General features: G+C 39.1%; 1 protein-coding gene across 1 annotated transcript; it reads right to left on the bottom strand.

Annotated features, from left to right (window-relative positions):
• Window positions 1-2,710: 2,710 nt before the first annotated feature.
• Window positions 2,711-19,813, bottom strand: LOC127639819 (WD repeat-containing protein 47-like). Its single transcript, XM_052122070.1, has 14 exons — window positions 19,506-19,813; window positions 18,566-18,738; window positions 18,173-18,256; window positions 17,962-18,046; window positions 14,704-15,491; window positions 13,148-13,256; window positions 12,385-12,554; window positions 11,790-12,023; window positions 11,505-11,672; window positions 9,200-9,369; window positions 8,902-9,072; window positions 8,641-8,772; window positions 3,796-4,014; window positions 2,711-3,640 (listed from the first exon to the last, which is right to left on the bottom strand). Exons 2-14 carry the CDS (start codon window positions 18,721-18,723, stop codon window positions 3,498-3,500), a joined length of 2,631 nt encoding a protein of 876 aa, XP_051978030.1. The 5' UTR covers window positions 18,724-18,738; window positions 19,506-19,813; the 3' UTR covers window positions 2,711-3,497.
• Between the last annotated feature and the right edge of the window lie 873 nt (window positions 19,814-20,686).

The following is a 20,686-nucleotide window of genomic DNA, read 5'->3' as shown; positions in this document are numbered from 1 at the left end:
CAAAGATCTTACATTTTAGAGAAATTCCATCTGGTCTGTTTGACCATAATGACCATTGTTATGTTTGGAGGATAAAGGGTCAAAGAACACCACTTGCAAGCCGAAGAAAACCATTCCAACTGTGAAGCATGGGGGTGGCAGTATCATGTTGTGGGGGTTCTTTGCTGCAGGAGGGACAGGTGCACTACACAAAATAGATGACGTGATGAGGGAGGAAAATGATGTGGATGTATTGAAGCAACATCTCAAGACATCAGCCAGGAAGTTTAAGCTTGGTCGCAAATGGGTCTTCCAAATGGACAATGACCCCAAGCACACCTCCAAAGTTGTGGCAAAATGGCTTACGCACAATAAATTCAAGGTATTGGTGTGTTCATCACAAAGCCCTGACCTCAATATGGGGGCAGCATGTGCGAGCAAGAAGGCCTACAAACCTGACTCAGTTACACTAGTTCTGTCTGGAGGAATGGGCCAAAACATCAGGAGGAAGGCTACCCAAAACGTTTGACCTAAGCTAAGCAAATAAAGGCAATGCTACCAAATACTGTTTGCAAAGTGTATGCAAACGTCTGACCCACTGAGAATGTGATGAAAGAAATAAAAGCAGAAATAAATAATCTTGGCCAGTGCAGAGCCAGTGACCTGCCATGCTGTCTCGCCAGGCTCTGCTCCACAGCCCAAGTTTCTCTCACCGGGCCCTGCTCCTGCTCCCGAGCTCCCTGAACCTTCATCTGTTGAGTTTCCATTGGCCCTCTCCGGGTCTATGGAGTTTGTATTCTGTGAGTCCAAGAGCCCATCTGAGTCCACAGCCACCTTGACCTTGCCCCAGCGGCTCTGCCTTCTAAGCATTCCATGCCTGGTCCTGCCCTGGAAAAACCTGCATCTGCTACTGATATGGACCCTTTGTCTGTTCCTCAGCATATGTCTTGCTTTGATTCGCCACCTGTCCTTGACCAGCCTAATCCATTGACTCATTCATCAGTTACACTGTTTCAACCTTTTACAGTGCATAGCCCTCGTCAACCACAAAGACATTTGGGTTTACGCTGTACTCCTGGTTCCCAGCCTTCACCTAGACCTAAGCCCTGGTCTAGATGTTTTATGCAACAAACTCAACCTCATTTCAATAACCCTCCTTGTGGAACACTTCCTGTTAATTTGCCTTCTATTCATGCCTGTGATCTCCTGGCTGCTGAGAATTCAGCAAGACATTCAGTCCCTTTCTAAGAGTCTTGCCTTGATCTGTTTTTGGGCATCAGGAGCCACAATTAGGTGGGGGGGGTTGACTATGTAACACATCATGTACTGTTCAGTCAGTTCTTGTTATTTTGGTCATGTCTCTTATTTTGAAATCTGTTGTTATCATCCTGGTTCCAATTTAATCATCTGATCTTCCTGTTTCATCATGTGCCATGTTCCTCCTTTTTTTTTATCTGGTTTCATTGTCTTATTATGTTTGTTAATTAATTCAGTTGTGTCCTTGGTTGTCTTGCTACATTGTTATCCTTGGTTTTTGTGTGTGTGTGTGTGTGTGTGTGTGTGTGTATAGCTTTGTGTTCTATTCAGCTTTTGTCAGTTGTTAATGTAATCAACTTGTGTGTTGGTTTGAATTGTTCTCTTGTGTTCTCTTATTGAATTGAGAGGACTGATCCTCACATAAATATTATGTATTTTCGGAAGATTTGTTTTTTTTTAACTAGTGATTTTATTATTTATTTAAACTGACAATGAATGTGAATCCTAAAAAAATATTGCACACTCAATTTCATTGGACCGCATTTAGCTTTGATTACAGTGCACATTCGTCAACCTTATGCAATGTCACAAACAATTTTTCCGTCCAGAGTTACGTACATTTTTGGCCGAGATCTTTTATTGACGACGGGAGATTGAAACCACTCCATAAAGTCTTCTCCAACACTTCCCAAAGACTTTTAATGGGGTTAAGGTCAGGACTCTGTGGTGGTCAATTCATGTATGAAAATGCTTCCTCATGCTCCCTGAACCACTCGTTCACAATTTGAGCCCAATGAATCTAGGCAACAATGGAGGAATTTTTCATTTCTGAAAAATTCCATTGACGGGATAGCCTGGTCATTCAATACATTCAGGTAGTCAGCTGACTTCCTTTTATTGCTGCATAAAGTTGCTGAACCTAGACCTGATCAATTGAAGCAACCCCATAATACTGCCTTATATCCAAACAGCAACTTTCTTTTGTTTTGGCCAGGCAGTGCAGTTATTTAGGATAGGGGCTATTTCTCCTTCCACAGATCTTACCATGCAAAAATGCTCTAAAGCACTTCACATCTTATTTTTGTCTTCAAAATTATTTTCAAGTGTACTGCATAAGCCCTCAGATCAAAAGGTCACACTTTGTGTCAAGGTTTTGACACACTTGACACAAAGTGTGACCTTTTGATCTGAGGTCACACTTTGTGTCAAGTGTGTCAAAACCTTGGTAATGTATAAAGAACAAGAATATATTTTAGTTTATTCACAGAGAATATTTTATGCTCATTTTAAATTTTGACTGTTTATAAACTTTATATCTTATATCCAAAACGTTACATAGGAATGCCAGTAAAAGCTAAACATCTTAAGCCTTCACCTAAACATTGTTTTCACTTAAGATATGCATAAAAACTAATAAATAAAGGATTTCATGCTTTTCTGTTTGAATTCTATAATTCTTTTTATTTTTGCAATTGTTCATTAAGCATAATACCTCACAAATGTTTATTTCCATGTTCACATGAAACGGCAATAAACATACTTTGTACAACAGATGATTGAGCGAGTACTATCATTTTTAATCTGACTCAACAGGAAAGGTGCTGATTTGTGCAAAAGTGATGCATATTATGCATAAAAATATGCACAAGAAAAATGACGATCTAAAATAAAATAATTCCTAAAAAAATGTATGAAACACCCTAATGAGGATGACTTTAACAAAACATTATTCCTCAATATTTACAGTGTTGGTTTATTTACATATACTTAAATAATGAGATGAATATTCATGCTGCATGAAGACATCCGCAAGTGCTATGATATAATGATGTGACAAAATCAACTGAACAATAATGTCCATAGTGCAATGTGCTACACATCTGTAACTGTGCCTTGATCAGCTCATCAAGCTCATATTTACAAGACATTCAATTTAATAAGTGTAACTACAAAGAAAATAACTCCAAGGCACAATTTAGCTCACATTTGTCATTCATCAAGAATTTATAACAGCAAAACACAGAATCAACGCTACATGATTATGTGAAAGTCAGCTATTTTGGCATTTTTCTGAGATTTTTATATAACAACAAAGCTGCTTCTTCAGTGGACATGCATTTTCTTGTTGACTCGTGACTAGGTTTAAGAATTGAGAATCATCCAATCATTTTTTTTCTTCAGTATTAAATGTGTCTTTTTGAGTCCCGAAGAATCAGCTGTTCTGTGCTATTTCTTTTCTTTTGTCTGCAGACTGGTGTAGGTTAAGGCTGGTACGCCCATAATGTGACCGTCTTATCAGCTGAGGAGGACAGAAAGGAGAGGTCTCTGGTGTGCCACCGGCACTGGATAACTTTATCACCATGTTCAGCAACTACAGTAACTGGCAGAGTTTTGGTGAGATCCCCTGGAAAAACGTGTTGAGAAAAGAATACACATTTGTCGAAATGGATTAACCATTTAAAGGGGCCATTATCATGCAGACACAGTACATAAAGCTCCCTCCCTAGACAACAACATCATTTTGAAACAAGACAGAATGTTCTCACTGTCGCCACTTACCTTGAAGATCAGTGATCATGACTTTGTTGTCATAGGAACCAGTGAGCAGATAGTGCGCACCAGGAGAAAAGCGGACAGAGCGAACGTCACTGGTGTGTGGGCTGTACGCCTGGACGGTTCGACCACCTCTGATGTCATAAAGCATGCAGCGACAGTCCTCCAATCCGGTGGCCATGAGCCGCCCGCTGGGATCCACTGCCACCGAGGCCACTGCACTTCCTGTGATCAGAAAATTCAAAGCACATAAACATGTACATTTATTAGATGCATACTTCTGTGCATAGAAATCTTATCAAGATGAGATAACTTGGTGACCTCTGAACGTTCACGCAGAACCCTAAAGACAAAATGAAAATGGACCCAATTTACTTTATTAATAAAGATGGATTTTTCAATAGCCAATGCCAATATCTAAAGAGCCGAGTAGCCGATATATATATATATATATATATATACACACACACACACATGTACATTATGTACAATAACCATAGAATTGAATCTTAAGAACTATAATTGGATTTGTAATGGATAATTTCCAAATTTTTGGGTTGGATTGCACAAGTATAATGGGGTTAACTGCTATACTGTACAGGTGCATCTAAAAAAATTTGAATATCGTGGAAATAACCAAATGTTTTTTCCATAATTTATTTCAAAAAGTGGATCTTTCATATATTCTAGATTCATTACACATAAAGTGAAATATTTTGAGCCTTTTTTTTTTGCTGTAATCTTGATGATTACGGCTTACAGCTCATGGAAATAAAAAAATCCAGTATCTCAAAATATTTGAATAAAGTATTCATAATACAGAAATGTCTACCTTTTGAAAAGTATGTTCATTTATGCACTTAATACTTGGTCGGGGCTCTGCACGAATGACTGCATCAATGCGGTGTGGCAAGGAGGCAATCAGCCTGTGGCACTGCTGAGGTGTTATGGAAGCCCAGGTTGCTTTGTTAGTGGCCTTCAGCTCGTCTATTGTTGGGTCTGGTGTCTCTCATTTTACTCTTGACAATATCCCATAGATTCTCTATTGGGTTCAGATCAGGTGAGTTGGCTGGGCAATCAAGCACAGTAATACCATGGTCAGCAAACCAGTTACTAGTAGTTTTGGCACTGTGGGCAGGTGCCAAGTCCTACTGGAAAAATAAATCAGCATCCCCATAAGCTTGTAAGCAGATGGAAGCATGAAGTGCTCTAAAATCTCCTGGTAGACGGCTGAATTGACTCTCGACTTGAGAAAACACAGTGGACCAGCACTAGCAGATGACATGGCAACCCAAATCATCACTGACTTTGGAAACTTCACAATGGACTTCAAGCAACTTGGATTCTGTGCCTTTCCACTCTTCCTCCAGACTCTGGGACCTTGATTTCCAAATTAAATGCAAAATTTACTTTCATCTGAAAAGAGGACTCATCCATGATATTCTAATATTTGAGATAAACCTGTACAGTAGAGGTACATGTGAGGCCTTAGCAAATACAAAACAAGTTAAACAAAAATCCATTTCACAACTTTTCCAAAAATGAAAAAACAGATAGTCCTACCCCAAACTCACAGTATTGGCTGACCAATGTATCAAGCTGAATGGTCCACTCAAACAATTTTGGAAAGTGCTATCGAGCCACAGTTTACACTTTATGGTGAAATCAACTTACTAATTGCTTTCTTACACTTATTTCTGTGTTTATAGAAAGGACACTACATGATTTCCAGGTTGAATATAATGTTTCACTAACAATGACTAACTATATAAAAAATAATGCTTTAAAAAATGTAAAGGACCATTATAAGAAATATTAACCTTCATATTTTTACAAGCCTCTGTCAGCAGGAGGCAGACAGCACAACTCCAGCTGAACAGGCAATTGCCTTCAGTTCAACCGTTCAACAGACGACACCATCGCTACCACCCTCCATCTGGCCCTCACCCACCTAGATAAAAGGACTCATATGTTCGAATGCTGTTCATAGACTTCAGCTCAGCATTCAACACAATCATTCCTCAGCACCTGATTGGAAAGCTGAACCTGTTGGGCCTGGACAACTCCCTCTGCAACTGGATCCTGGACTTCCTGACTGGGAGACCTCAGTCTGTCCGGATCGGGAACAGTATCTCCACCACCACCACACTGAGCACTGGGGCCCCCCAGGGGTGTGTGCTCAGTCCACTGCGGTTCACTCTGCTGACTCACGACTGTGCAGCAATGCACAGCTCGAATCACATCATGAAGTTCGCCGATGACACGACCGTGGTGGGTCTCATCAGCAAGAACGACGAGTCAGCATACAGAGAGGAGGTGCAGCGGCTAACAGACTGGTGTAGATCCAACAACCTGTCTCTGAATGTGGACAAAACAAAAGAGATGGTTGTTGACTTTCGGAGAGCAAAGAGTGACCAATCTCCGCTGAACATCGACGGCTCCTCTGTGGAGATCATCAAGAGCACCAAAGTCCTTTGTGTTCATCTGACGGAGAACCTCACCTGGTCCCTCAACACCAGCTCTATTACCAAGAAAGCCCAGCAGCGTCTCTACTTTCTTTGAAGGCTGAGAATAGCACAACTCCCTCCCCCATCCTCACTACATTCTATAAAGGGACTATTGAGAGCATCCTGAGCAGCTGCATCACTGCCTGGTTTGGGACTTGCACCGTTTCGGACTGCAAAGCCCTGCAGAGGATAGTGAGGACAGCTGAGAAGATCATCAGGGTCTCTCTTCTCTCCATCAAAGACATTTACACAAAACGATGCATCTGCAAAGCAACCAGCATTGTGGATGACCCCACACACCCCTCACACAAACTCTTCACCCTCCTGCCGTCTGGCAAGAGGTACCGAAGCATTCGGGCCATCACGGTCAGATTGTGTAACAGCTTCTTCCCCCAAGCCATCAGATTCCTCAATACTCAGGGACTGGACACAGACACACGCACACACCTGGCTACTACCTCAATAACTGCTATGTCCATAGAACACTATCTCGTAGTATGTTATGTTTACATTTGGCATTTTTAGAAAGTGTCATCTTTTTGCCCTACTCAGATTACAAATGTGTACTGGTCAGCGCTGCACTGTCTCTCACTGTGCCTATTGTCCTGTTCCTTTTAGTAATTTATTGCACTGTCCCATACGTTTTGCACACGTTTGCACGTGCACTTTATGTAGAAATATTATTTAGTCTGTGTAGTCTCATGTGGTTCTGTGTTTGTCCTATGTTGTTTTATGTAGCACCATGGTCCTGGAGGAACACTGTCTTGTTTCGCTGTGTACAGTACTAACTATATATGGTTGAACGACAATAAAAACCACTTGACTTCTAAAACCACTTTTTGTATTGTCTAATCAATGCTTTACACAATAATGCCACAATAATGTAATGTTTTTGAAAGGAATATTCTTGTTTAATACAAGTTATGCTCAATCAACAGCATTTGTGGCATAATACTGATTACCAAAACAATCTATTTTGACTTGCCTTTTCATAAAAAAATAAGCAACACTGGAAGTGAATGAAGCCAATCCATAAACATTACAATACTCACTTTTTCAAAAGTATAGACACAAGATGCAAACAATATGCATGTCAACATTATTTTTAGTGTGATAAAATTACTTGCAAACCTTTTTGGTGTAAAGTTACAAACAATTTTAAAACTGTTGCCATGACTAAATATTCTCAACAAACCTTGAAATGACTGTAAAAATTATGATTTAAACAACTTTACAGCTCAAACAATACATGCGTTTTAACAGAAGAATTAATTTGTGCTTTTATAAAATGATTAGCTTCACATTTCTGCCTTTAAAATCCACCAAAAATGTACACTTCCAATGTAAGTGCCTCACTGTAACATCGTTATTTGCTTTTTTGAAAGAAAACGTCTTTGTTACTTTAGTAACTTCCATTCCCTAATGGAGGGAACGAGATTTGTGTCGATGTAGTGACACTAGGGGTCACTCTTGGGAGCCTCAAACACCTCTGATCTTTGAGAATAGGCCAATGGGAATTGGTTGAGTGGAATTTGCATGCTACTCCCCCGGACATACGGGTATAAAAGGAGCTGGCTCGCAACCACACACTCTGGTTTTGTGCTGAGGAGCCGAGACAAGGTCCCGGCCATTTCAGCGGGTAGTTCAGTGTTGTGGCAGGAGGGACACAACGTCTTGTTCTCCCCATCAGGGAATGGAGGTTACGAAAGTAACCTAGAGATTCCCTATATGTCACTCACTCAATGTTGTGTCGATGTAGTGACACTAGGGGTCCCTATACAAAAGCCATGACAAGCTGAACGGTGTTACGTGGACTGGCAGTGCGAGACGGGCACATGAGGCAGCGATCTTGGCCGTCGGAAGCAGAGAGGTAACAACCGCAAACAGGAATTATACACAAACGGAAAGGCATCTTTATAAGATGCTGTCGATTGAGCCTAATGAACCCTGAATGTTCCTTCAGTTAAATCTAAATGATCAGATTTATTATAAATAGTATTTAAAATGATTTACATACAATTATTACATTATCATTATTTATGATCTGGGGGCCTTTCTTAGCAAATATTTATATATATGCAATTATTTAGATTAGTTAATCAGCACATCACGTAATTAATTAGATTACAAATTTAAAATCAATTGACAGCCTTTATATTTCTGTAAATTAATTGCGATGCAAATCTCATTTCATGTTGAACCAACAAAAGAGACATGTACATACATATGATCAAGTATGTAGTTTTATGGATTCAGGTGAAATTGCTGCAAATAATTATCCACTTTCAAATTTTGGACTTTATTTACTTCTTAATACGAGAAGGAGCAGACTGAAAGGACAGACCTGTTCCATGCAGAGCTGTCCCCACCACTTTCACACAGCTGGGCACACGTAGATCCCAGAACCTTACTGTTTTATCCTGAGAACCAGATGCTATCATCCACCCATCCCAGGTGTACAGAGAGAGTATGTGTCCTGTAAACAGACACACAGGTCAGCATGTAAGAACATATTCATATATGCACACATATGAGAAAACAATAAGTCATTGTCAACCATTTCTAATGGGACAGATGAAAGATTAGTTGTCAAGATTGTGTCCACCTGTATGTCCGCTGAGAGCATGAAGGCCTTGTCCTCTCTGGCAGTCGGTCGTGTAGATGTTGCAGTCTCCAGCCCCGGCACTAATGAGAATGGCGCCTCCACTCTCTGGGCCCTCCATAAACGCCAGGTCTCTGATAGTGCCATCATGCATGCTGAACTCTAGATCTGGCCCTGCGGTCAAAATGTACACGCTAAACATTACATATCTTATTCATAATTAAGATTTAATTTACTTCACTTTATGATTATATTCACACTACACAAGATACATACATTATCATACATATTTTCACATTACCTGTGGCATTGCAGGTGTCTGCGTTGAAAGGAAGAACTTTGACATACTTGTCATTGGAGCCCGTGGCAAGCAGCTGCCCACAGGGACTCCAGGCAACACAGTAGATGGAGCCCTTATGGTGCTTAATACGTTTAAAGCAGATGTCAGGCTGCCTTGCTGGACTTTGAGCACTATATAGGAAGAAAAGAGCTTGTTGATGACCAACTCTCTGCACACTTAAATTGGGTACTACAAAGTATTACCATGTTTTTGAACATGTGCCAAGGTATTATTTGAAGTAACTTGGAGTACCATGTAAATACCATGGTAAAGGACAAAAGTCAGTATTTTGGCACCCTGGCATACCATCACAATAAGGATCCACAATTACACAATTAATTTTGCCATTTGAAATAATAGAATTGAGAAAGTTTACTGGCCATAAAGAGATTTTACTGGTCATAAAACTAAATTATTTATTTAAAAATATATTTTTGGTATTTAGCTGTTGTTTCCCTGCATATTAGTGACAAAATAGCACAGTTCACTGTGTCAATTGAGATGAATTGTGATTTTATTCCTCATATTTTTGTTTAAGTCGAAATTCCACATGTGACCCCACGTGGAGTTCTGGAGGTAAAAAAGATTAGTCATCCTTGATAAACTTCTTAAGATAAATTTTCCACTGATGTAAACTGTTAGAAGCACAAATCATGACAGATGCATTCTTTAACATATGGTTTGTCTGTCTTTAATTTGAATAGCTCACAACACCAGGGTCCGACTATCGTTCTTACAGTTTGACCTATACATTATATTGCAGTTGCTTATAAATTTACAGATTTCTGGTCAGTAATAATTTTTGGCCCCTGGTCACCAAAGTGTCAGGGACACATTTTTGTAGAGGTCAACCATTGGCAGATTTAGCTGATTCTGATAACGATAACTAAGGTAGATAACCGATTAATCGGCCGATAATTCTTTAAAACTGATTTATAGAATAATACAAAAAAGCCCTTAATCTTTCCTAACTATCATGGTCACAGACGGAGAGGCAACAAGAATCCAAAATGTAAAAAAATCCCAATTATAACCACAAATAATATATATATAGCATAATATGGGACTTTTAACTATAAACAAGCCAGAAATACACGTACGTATTTTTGAGACTTTTATTTTGAAATGACTTTTCCGTTACAAGCTCTATATTTAAAGCTGCACTATATAACTTTGTGCTCTCTAGCGACATCGGTGGTTGAAATTTAAAATTGCAAGCAATTTTCGGAAGAATACATTACGTCCATAATGTTTTGACACTCCTGCTCTGGCGGATGAATCTCGTGATGTGAGGCTAAAGCTGCATACACACTGCCAGCTACACACGCGCGAGACAGCGACATCATCCCATTAATTTTCAATGAGAGCTGGCGACTTCCAGCGACACGAGCTGTCGCGACCCTTGGCGATCAGATGTTAGTCAACATCAAGTTAAGACTTTACTGTGCAAAACAGAAGCCATACATCAACACTGTCTAGAAGCGCTGCCAACAAGGAAAGTAGTACATTGGAACCATGTTTTTAGGTCAGATGAGTCACATTTAAAAAAGTTTTTGAAAAACACAGCTTTTTGGAATTGGGGTTGTAGAACACCGGCAAAATTAACCGCTTTAATGAATTAACATGTGAACTTGAATTAAATGATGCACTAGTAAGAATAATCCTAATTTGCGTTGCATAACTTGCATTGTGAATACACTGTTTCCATAAGAAACATGCCACATGCAATGTAATATCCTTTCATGGAAAAGAGTACAGTAGGCTACAACTTCAAAAAAGTAGCTAATACTTCCGTCTCTTCATTATTATTTCAGGAGCTAAGGTTTTTCACAGCAAGGACAGTAGGCCTATGTACATTTATACTGTATGTTTGATACATGTTTACATTAGAACATTTTTATATATTTTTTTCTAAATATTTGAATATTTGATTAAAGTTTGGTCTGTTAAAGTTTGACACATTTTTGTCCATTTTGCACATCATCATCAAAAGAAATTATAAAAGATATTATATTCATTGACTAAACTTATGTCATTTTTGTAACACTGACTAAAATTAATGAATATTACGTAATTCTGATTCTGATGAAATACTGACTATTTCTAAAGGACTATTTTTTTTTTTAAAAAAAACAATATATTGTCTATTTTTACTTTTTTGTATGCAGAAGTTTATATAAACTGCTTGCAATATCATAATTGGCATCTATATTAAAATGACATTTTGTTTTAGACAGTGAAAGCATCTTAAATACTGATTCCATGCCTAGCTTTGAGGGATTGTGGGTAGGTGCAGACACGCAGTGTTTTGGAGTTTGATCCCACCGCGTAGAAGGCTCCAGAAGGGTGGAAGGCAACTGCTCGCAAAGCCTGTGTGTCCTCCAGCGTCTGTACTGCGATGAATGGGGATTTTAGTTTCTCGTCCTGAAACACACTATCATGATATATCAGCATTAAACACCCTGAAAGACTTGGAAGATACATCAGTGTCAACTAAAGTTAAACTCAAGCTTGCTACTATTGTAGTCGATTTTAAAGAAACATCCCTCACCTCTGGTTGACCAGCACAGGGGACTCGTCCAGTGAAGGAATGCCTCGGCCTCCTCCCTTTTGAGGGGTGCTGCTGACCACCGAAGCCTTGTTCTGGCCTAACCCGGCATCAGGTGTCTGTTTACCAGCCGCGGGGGCTGTCATTCCATTACACTGCTGGACCAAAGCCTGAACGTCTTCTCCAAGGTCTTCCATGCCCACCGCCACATTCAGTTCCTCCAGTTTCTGAATAGACCTACAAAAATATAAAAACATTAGGGGCTGAGAAACATGGGGTTTCCAATAGCTAATGCTGATATCTGAAGAGCAGGGTAGCAAATGGCAAATATCATGCAGATATTTGTACAATTCTATTGTATTGAAACAAAGTAATGGCACAGCAATGATGCAAAATGATGCATAACACCGTTAATGTGCATTACAAACAAGTGAAACAAATGACAAAGTCTGTTGTAAGCAAGATTATACAAGTAGACGTTTCAGTCCAAGAAGCACTTACTAGCAATCACAGAATCTTAGCTAGTAGAAGCCACGTCATCAACTACATTGCAGTTCCAACACATTTAATACCTATGGGACACATCAGAGGGTCTGACCTGTTCAGAAACTTCTGTGTGAGGTTGTGTTGTGCGGCGTCTGATGGCTGGTTTGGAGGATGAACTCCACCTTCCAGCAGCATTTGATGATACAGCTCCCTCTGCTGCTGCTTCTGCTCGAGATGCTGCTGCACCCGCAAACGCTGACGCTGGAACTCCTGAATCTGCTCCTGCAATGGTACATTAGGCTAAAGATCCGTGCATGTAAACTAAAGGCCGCTGGTTTAGGCCTGGAAATAGACCTGTTTAATTCCTGGAATTGGCAATTCATTGACAAAACACAATTAAACATGTTTTTAATATGCACAAATCTATATCAAGAGCTCAGCCCTAATCTTTATTGCAAGCAAGTTTTACACAACACAACAGCATCATCTGGATCATCATTGTTTTTGTGAATCATGTTGATTTAAAGTTATCTAGCTGCCTTACATACCTGAGGTTTCATTGAAATTACTTCAGTGTTTTTTGTAAAGTAAACTTAAAATCTAATGAAAAACCTAAATATATTTCTGACGTAAAAATTGCAATAAATAAAACTGATGTTTTCTGTGGTGTGGCCAGTGAACTATTGGCAGGGCTAGCAGAAAATAAAATCTTACTGTTGAGTGTTGATATGTATTTAATACATTAAGGAACAAAAATGATTAGACAAAATTTGTGTTCTTTTTAATGCGTGTAATATTTGTCCTTGCTGAAATATAGTGATTTGTGGATACATTTTTGTATCACTCTACTAAAACACTGAGGAAACGGATCTTACCTCAGACTTTTCACCTGCAGCCACGTTGCCACCATCCTTCCCAGGGGTCAGTGGAGGATGAAGAGAGTTGGTTCCCGAGCAGTTTATCTTCTCTACCTGTGCTTGTGCTCTGGATGAACAGCATGACATCAGTCAACACAAAAGACTACACTAGTAGTAACAAAGTTCCTTGATGTGAAATAAACAAAAACTTAATCGAATACTGCTATCTTTTGGTTAAGACTGTAACATCTAGAATGTGACAAAAGAAAAATTATATTCGTACTGTAAGTTTTCTGCAAGTCCCTGTCTTTTTACAAGAATGTTTGTTTTGTACTTCACTAGTAGAGCAGTCAGGGTTTACTGACTGGGTCAGTGAGTGTAACAGGATTATGAATGTTAAGCTTGTCCATATGTTAATGCCTGGGACAGAGACAACATTCTCGGTGGGACTACCTGTTTTTTTTTGTGGTAAATAATTAATTTTATTTGGTGCTGCTAGATGCACAGAAATTTCTGCTTCACCTTTAGTTAATGCAAGTGAGCTTTCAATAATAGTTAGTTAATGCAAGCTATCAATACAGCACAACAGTGCCCGCCCAGTTTTAGCCATCTTGGTTCTGGAAGGGTTTTTTCCCCATCAATTTTTTTTCAATAGGAGTTTTATAAAAAGTTGAAAGCCATGAACGAAACCAACAACCTCAGATTTGAAGCAGATTTGAAAATCAGACAAAAGAAAAAGGTGCTACTGCAACTACATTTCCATGAAGCAGTGCAAATTATGTTATCAAATTAAATAATAAATAAAATATATAAAACCATTCATTTAAAATGTTGGATAATAAGTATAGAATAAACATATTTAAAGTATACTGTAAAATAACCAAATATACATAAATATATAATGAGTGTATAGGTAGGAAGACTGACTAGATTGCATCATGGGAGTGGACTGTTGCTGCAAAGCTCTTTTGCCGCAGTTTGCTTTCTGTGATGCTCTGATTGGTGGATTTTTTTCCATCAGGATCATGGGTAGTGTAGTTCTTCACCAGAAATTTTTATTGAAAATAAAAAAGTTGGAATATCTTTGACTGTTGGCTTCAACAGAAGCATCCCAGACAGCACATGTCTGTTTCTGAGATGTCTGTTTAAGAGCATTTTATCTGGAAAGCATCGCATTCTAATTAACATCTGAAAAACATCTTAAAAATTTTAAATCATAAATGTCTCAAAGATATCTGCTGAACATCTCGTTGACTTCCATGAGGAAATAGATGAAGTGAATTAAAAGACAAATTGCAGATGAGCAAGCAACCTAAAAAAATACACCTTCCAGATGTAAACACACATAAAATAGATGCCTGGGTAATGTACGTATGCTATCAGGGATACATCATCGATTAAAAACGTCAGAGCTCATGGTAGGTCTGTCTATTTGTAAGTTATTGCTAATAATCAATTCCCTTACGGAACATTTTTATTGGATTTTTACTTCCGCAATCTGACTGTTCCGCTCTATAAAACAAATGGAAAATGTACAAACCTAAATTAGTCAAGTACTGAGAAAGCAAGATCACCTGTCTGGAGATTCAATAAGGACGCTGCCCTCCAGTGCATTTCGGCTTGAATTTGACCCAGAAGGATACCCAAAGTTAGCAAAAGACTGCGACATGGCTGTTGTTTTTCCATCAGCTTCCAAGATTTTCTTTTCTCTTCCTGCCAGGCCATGCGACAATCCATCCAGGGCAGGATTGAGAGACCGTGACATGTACGTATCTGCCGATTGGGGCTGGCGCAGGGGCGAAGCTGGGCAAGGTGAAAGTTTGGTAAGGAGAGGGGTGAGAAGGTCTGCGTGACCGGTCCGGGTGGGTTTGATGAGGCGGTCCACGTGGATGCTCAAGGTCTTCTGCTCAAATGCGCAGGCAAAGACGGATGATGAGAGGTTCTGAAGCCATGAGAGCAAACTCAAGTCCAGTTCCTCACAACCATTACCACAAAGAACATCCACAGCTAGAAGAACTTCCTCTTCATTGATCTCCTCTCCAGTCGCCTTGCTCTGGCAAAACTCGACGCAGCACTCGTACAGTATTCCCTTAATGAGGAGCTGAAAGAGTCGGTCCCCGCTGGCTTTGAAACCTGCTTCGCTTAGTTTACGGTCTGCAGGGATAAATTCAGACACCATGGAGCAGGCCTCCTCAAAGCAGTGTACGCGGGCAGTACTGGGGTTCCAGTCTTTGAATTCAGTATGGTTGGTGAGGCGGGGGAGGGTCAGAAGCAAGCAAAGTTTGCTGTAGTCTTCTTTGGTTGGGCAGAATTCTTCCAGTGCATGGAGGGACTTGACCGCTTCTTGCATGGATAGCTCCAGCTAAAGAAGGGAAGAACAGAGGAAAGGATCTGGAATGGCTGTAAAACAGAGTTTATTTCAGGCACATTCTGATTCAAGATCAGGACACAAGCCAAAACAGAATCTGCTGACTTTTTATTGCATTTACAGTGCTGTTGTTTTGCTACAATCTGTGGAATAGATTTAAACTTGGTTAAATGTATAAAAAGAGCAGAGAGTACTACTAGTATTACTGAGAGCAGAAAGTAGAGAGATTATAGCATAATAATCACAAATATTGAATAAACAATCAAACAAGGATGTGTCAAACTTTGAATTCTGCAGAAACCTTTGGAGCTTTTTGCGAAAATCTATAGTGGTAGATTCTGTGAGTGCTGCCTACAACTACAGTCTGTACGTTTACATGCATAGTTATAATCGAGCTAGAGCAGCATGGCCGGGTCTAAGGGGGCCTAATCTAATCTAATCTAATCTAATCCCCTTCAATTTGCCTTGTGTCCCCAACCCCCACTGCCCTCACGGTAACTTCTGATTCCCTGCCCTGACTGACAGCAAAACATTTCAGGTGCACTCTGTCCAACGTACTGAAGACGGCATGCGTGCTCCAATCCCCAGCATAAAATTTCCTTCACATAGTGAGTCCGGCAACACATTTAACTCATGCCAGACCCTCTCCACTCCATTCCTGGACCTGCAAAGATGCCAATGTGTGCACACGAGGAGATAGAAGCCAGCTCCATGAGGAGAGGTGCACTCTGCATTTTAATGGCAGCGGTGATAAGGCTCCACTCATATCAGGTGTGCCTCAACATCCTCTGCCCAAACGAGGCTCATTATTTTGCACCTTTCCTCTTTCCTGCCCACTCCCTTTATGAGCCTGGCTGAAGGATAGCCCTTAGAGGTGGGGCGACAATGACAAGAGGGAGGGGCGGGTCGTTCTGCCACACCTCTAATAGAAAGTAGGCTACTCATTACCAGTAACCAATATCAAACGATTTGTATGTATAATCATAAGCCCCTGCAGATAGAGTCCTGGGGCCGGTTGCATAAAACTGTTTTAGACTAGTCTTACTAGTTAGTCGTCTAAAATGTTGGTCTTAATTTTTTCAGTCAGTTGCATAAAAACTTAGATCAGTCTAATTAAAGACCAAAATGTAAGACAGCACACCTCAGGCTAACTTTTGTTTACATTCCATTTTGCCATTGAAAATAACTGTCAGCTGAGCCAGTGGGGGCTGAAAGGGGCTTGAGTTGAGACTTGGTTGAAGACTTTGACTTCAAAAATGGTAACAAAATGTTGTGTTTTTAATTATTTGGGTTAAATCACTAAATGTGTTCATTAAAATACATTTTGAAGCACTGTAGTCCTCTAAAAAGGAAATATTCTCAGCGAATAAAAAATGTATTGAGTGTCCACTGTCGGCCATTTGTTTTTAAACTGTTCAGTGTCTTATTTTTCCCACATTGCAATGCAAATTAGACCGTCTTACTAAAGACAACTGTGAGCTTGTTTTATGCAACATGCTTTCTATGGCGTCTTTAGCTAGTCAAACTAATTGTTAGATTCAGTCTTAAGTTAATGGCTATGTTTATGCAACCGGCCCCAGATGTCTAAAAATGGGCATGGAAAAGGAAAAAATACTCTTTTTAAATACTCCAAACTCTTTGAAACTTGCAGACATTAACCTCTGAGACATACATATGATATCTATTAAGGCTGCATGACTGATTGAATTAAGACTTAAATCATGATATGACCTTGCAGGAGTACTAAACCGAAAGAGGGTGCGTTATAAAATATGGTCTGCATTTACTTCATTCAAAGTTAGGGAGTGGCATTCTCTAGCAGGTCTCTGTGGCAATTTTAGATGATACATGTTTATCATATTACAACTCAAATAGCACAGCTTGTCAAAATGATCCATTCCTAAATGTTGGCTATAAATGCAATAAACCGACAGTCGGACAAAAGCGTTTACATGACAATAGAATTATTGCTTTAGACCGACTGAAATTGAACTAATTAAGTGCATGTAAACGTACTGAATCTAATATTAGGACATTGTTTATTTTATTACAGACAACTGTATCTGATACGCCAGTTTCATATTACATTAAAGGTGAATTGAGTAATTCCTGCACCACTAGTGGCACCAAACGGAATTGCAAAAATTGTTTTCAAACAAGTTTCCCAAACATTTCCCCAGTTTTCCATTGATTGGCTAAACAGATAGTCCCACTCTAAACTCACACCATTGGTTGAGCCAATGTTGCCATGTCAGGTTGGTCTGGATCTTTCAACAAAACAGAAAAATAGTTTGATGACTATTGACAGTGTTTTCTAAGAAAATGTACCTATGAATGGCTTCCTTATAGTGGACTCTGTATATTAAGCTGAGGTTACATATTTTAATAGAAAAAATGACAAACATCACCTTTAAAGCAATATTCAAGTCTATCTTATTTTGTACACACACAAGAAAACACTCACATTCTCATGGTCATCTGATGCAGACATGGCATTGTTTACACAGAGAGCTTCCAGAAATCTTTGTTTTAGGATTATATATCGAAACCTGAAAGAAGCAAAACACACAAATGACTATGAGAAAAGAAAAACATGCTAAGAGATGTTCTGGCAAAGGTACAGAACAATCACAGCCATTACGCAACAGCAAACAAGCAAAACTGACATCATTCACCTCTTTCTGTCAAATTTATCCAGGCACTCCAATGGCTGGATGAACTGCAAAACATCCTCCCATTGCCCATCTAATGTAAGTTGCCTATGAAAGAACTCAAAGGACCAAAAGTGAGCAAAACTACTCCCAAAATGACTTTTTATGGTACTTTTATAGTGCTTTTTAGTCACTTTTGGAGCTCGACAGCCCCAATTCAGATTATTTTTTGTTATGTTGAAAATAAATGCTTAGAAAAATATTAATTTGGGTTCAAAGGAAGAAAGAAAATACAGATCTGGAGCGACATGAGGGGGGAGTTAATGGAGATTACATTTTTATTTGGGTCGAACTGTTCCTCTAACTAGTTGTTTAGGTTTTAAAAGACACCGCTGATCGCAGCAGCATATTACCCACCTCAGAAAAAGCATATCATCTGAGTAAAGACCATTGATGACACCGCTCTCCTTTTCTAGAGCAAGCATGCTAATGTGAAGCTTTCTGGAGTCGAGAAAGTCCAAGATCAGCTTGATGATCTCAGCTTCTTTAATGTTTATAATCTCCTCTGCAGTCATGGTGGTGTCAGATTTCTAAACAGACAAGAGAGAGATGGTCACCTATGAACAAGGACAATGATCGAGGAGAGGAGCTTGTAGAAAACTGTGCTTCATAACTTGTAAATTAGCCTTAGATTTACAGGTATGTCAGGATTGTCATAGAATTTGAAATATATATATATATATATATATATATATATATATATATATATATATTTACCATTATATATATACAGTTTATGAAATACATCTGACATATGCATTGAAATATTTATTGATTTCCATTTTAAGATTCCCTTATATTTCCAGACTTGCAATGTTAAATATATCTAGTATCAACAACAATGCAAGTGCATCCAATATTGTGAACCACCACCAATCGATGCCACTGATCTCAATTGCTTAGGTAAATCATCATTTGCATGCATTATGTGCCCTGTAAGAAACGAATCCTGATTTATTATGATGCATGCAAATACAGTAGTTGCATGCAAGTACTGCGACAACTTGTGCCATGCAGGACTGTAAACCAAGATAACCTTGCTAGCGGTTGCACTAATACAAAAGAGACAAAATTAGGTAGCTATACGGCTGCTAATAGCGATCTGGCCATTTCTTTTACTGGCCCATTTACTAGCATGCAATGTGAAGTCTGTCATTTCGCTGACATTTTATAGTAGGTATGCCCAGACTGGCCCCCATATGCAAAGCAGTAAAGATTTATTCCGGTTTTCTTTTAACTCAACGCGTCCATGCATAACTCCGTCAGTAGATACGTGCTGGATGTTGAAAAACCTTACCTACAATCACGCTTTTGTTTATTTGATGTTCTCCAGCGCGTGCCCAGAAACGCGGATTAGCGCGAGCTCAGCGTTCTGTCGCCCGAGCGTGCGTTTGGTTTATCCCCACCCACCTTACGTCTGTGCCACTCGCCACCATCAGCAACAGCAGCAGTTAGGGGTGTGTGATTCCAAATTTTCCGAGTTGTTGACTGACTCATTTATGGTTAATCAGGAAAGGGTTAGGATTAAGCGGGATTACAGATTTGATAGCAATATATATAGGCCTATGTATATACTATTACTTGTTATTATGATATTATGTAAACTTTTGCACTGAACATGAAAAGAAAAACACCAAACAAACAAACCTTGAAAAAACAGTTACATAAGAGTAAACATATATAGTGTAACATACTGTAATACTGTCTAACATAATGCTCAGACATCTTTATTATCTACTGCTGCTTTTGCATTTGATGTTGATATGATTGGTAAAATGGCATGAAAAAATATATCTTGGGTAAGGTAAAGAAAATGCATCTGAAAATTATTTCTAGGGTGTAAAACTGATTTTAATGATCCTTTTCTAAGTGCCATCATGAACTATATAACTGGAATCAACCGGTAATGGAGTGTGTCGCCACTAGATGGAGCTGTGAAATGTAATTGTGTTAAACGTGTGAGGCCAGTCTTTCTGGAGAGAAACAGATCAATATTGAAGTCCTTGTTTAATATCAATCCCCACTCTCACTTTCACGCTCTTTTTCTTTTCTTTTTGGCGATTCACATTCTCATGCATATCGCCTCCTACTGAGCTGTGTTAAATATTTTGATTTTCTTCTCACCCAAACCACATAAATCTTTTTTTTTTCACTCTAAATCTTCACTTTAACTTTTACATCTGAAAGTCACATGTGCTGCCTGTTTAGTTTCACTTTCACAAATGTAAGTGAAAGTTAAAGTGTAGATTTTGAGTAAAAAAGGACTGACATATTGCAAATAGTGTTCAGCACAAATTTTGTGTGTGCATTTGCCTCATCTGCATAATTCCTTTAATTAATCAAGTGCTAAAGCAGTTTTGTTTTATAATCTTACATGTCCAATTTGTTGATTAGCCTCATATATGACCTGATAAAGTAGCTGATAAATGTGTTATTTATACTTGATCAGTCATAGAATGGGCAACTGTGCAACTCTAT

This window comes from Xyrauchen texanus, chromosome 48 (assembly GCF_025860055.1).
Source record: "Xyrauchen texanus isolate HMW12.3.18 chromosome 48, RBS_HiC_50CHRs, whole genome shotgun sequence".
NCBI lineage: Eukaryota > Metazoa > Chordata > Actinopteri > Cypriniformes > Catostomidae > Xyrauchen > Xyrauchen texanus.
Note: the sequence above shows the minus strand (reverse complement) of the source record. Positions and strands in the feature narration are given on the sequence as shown.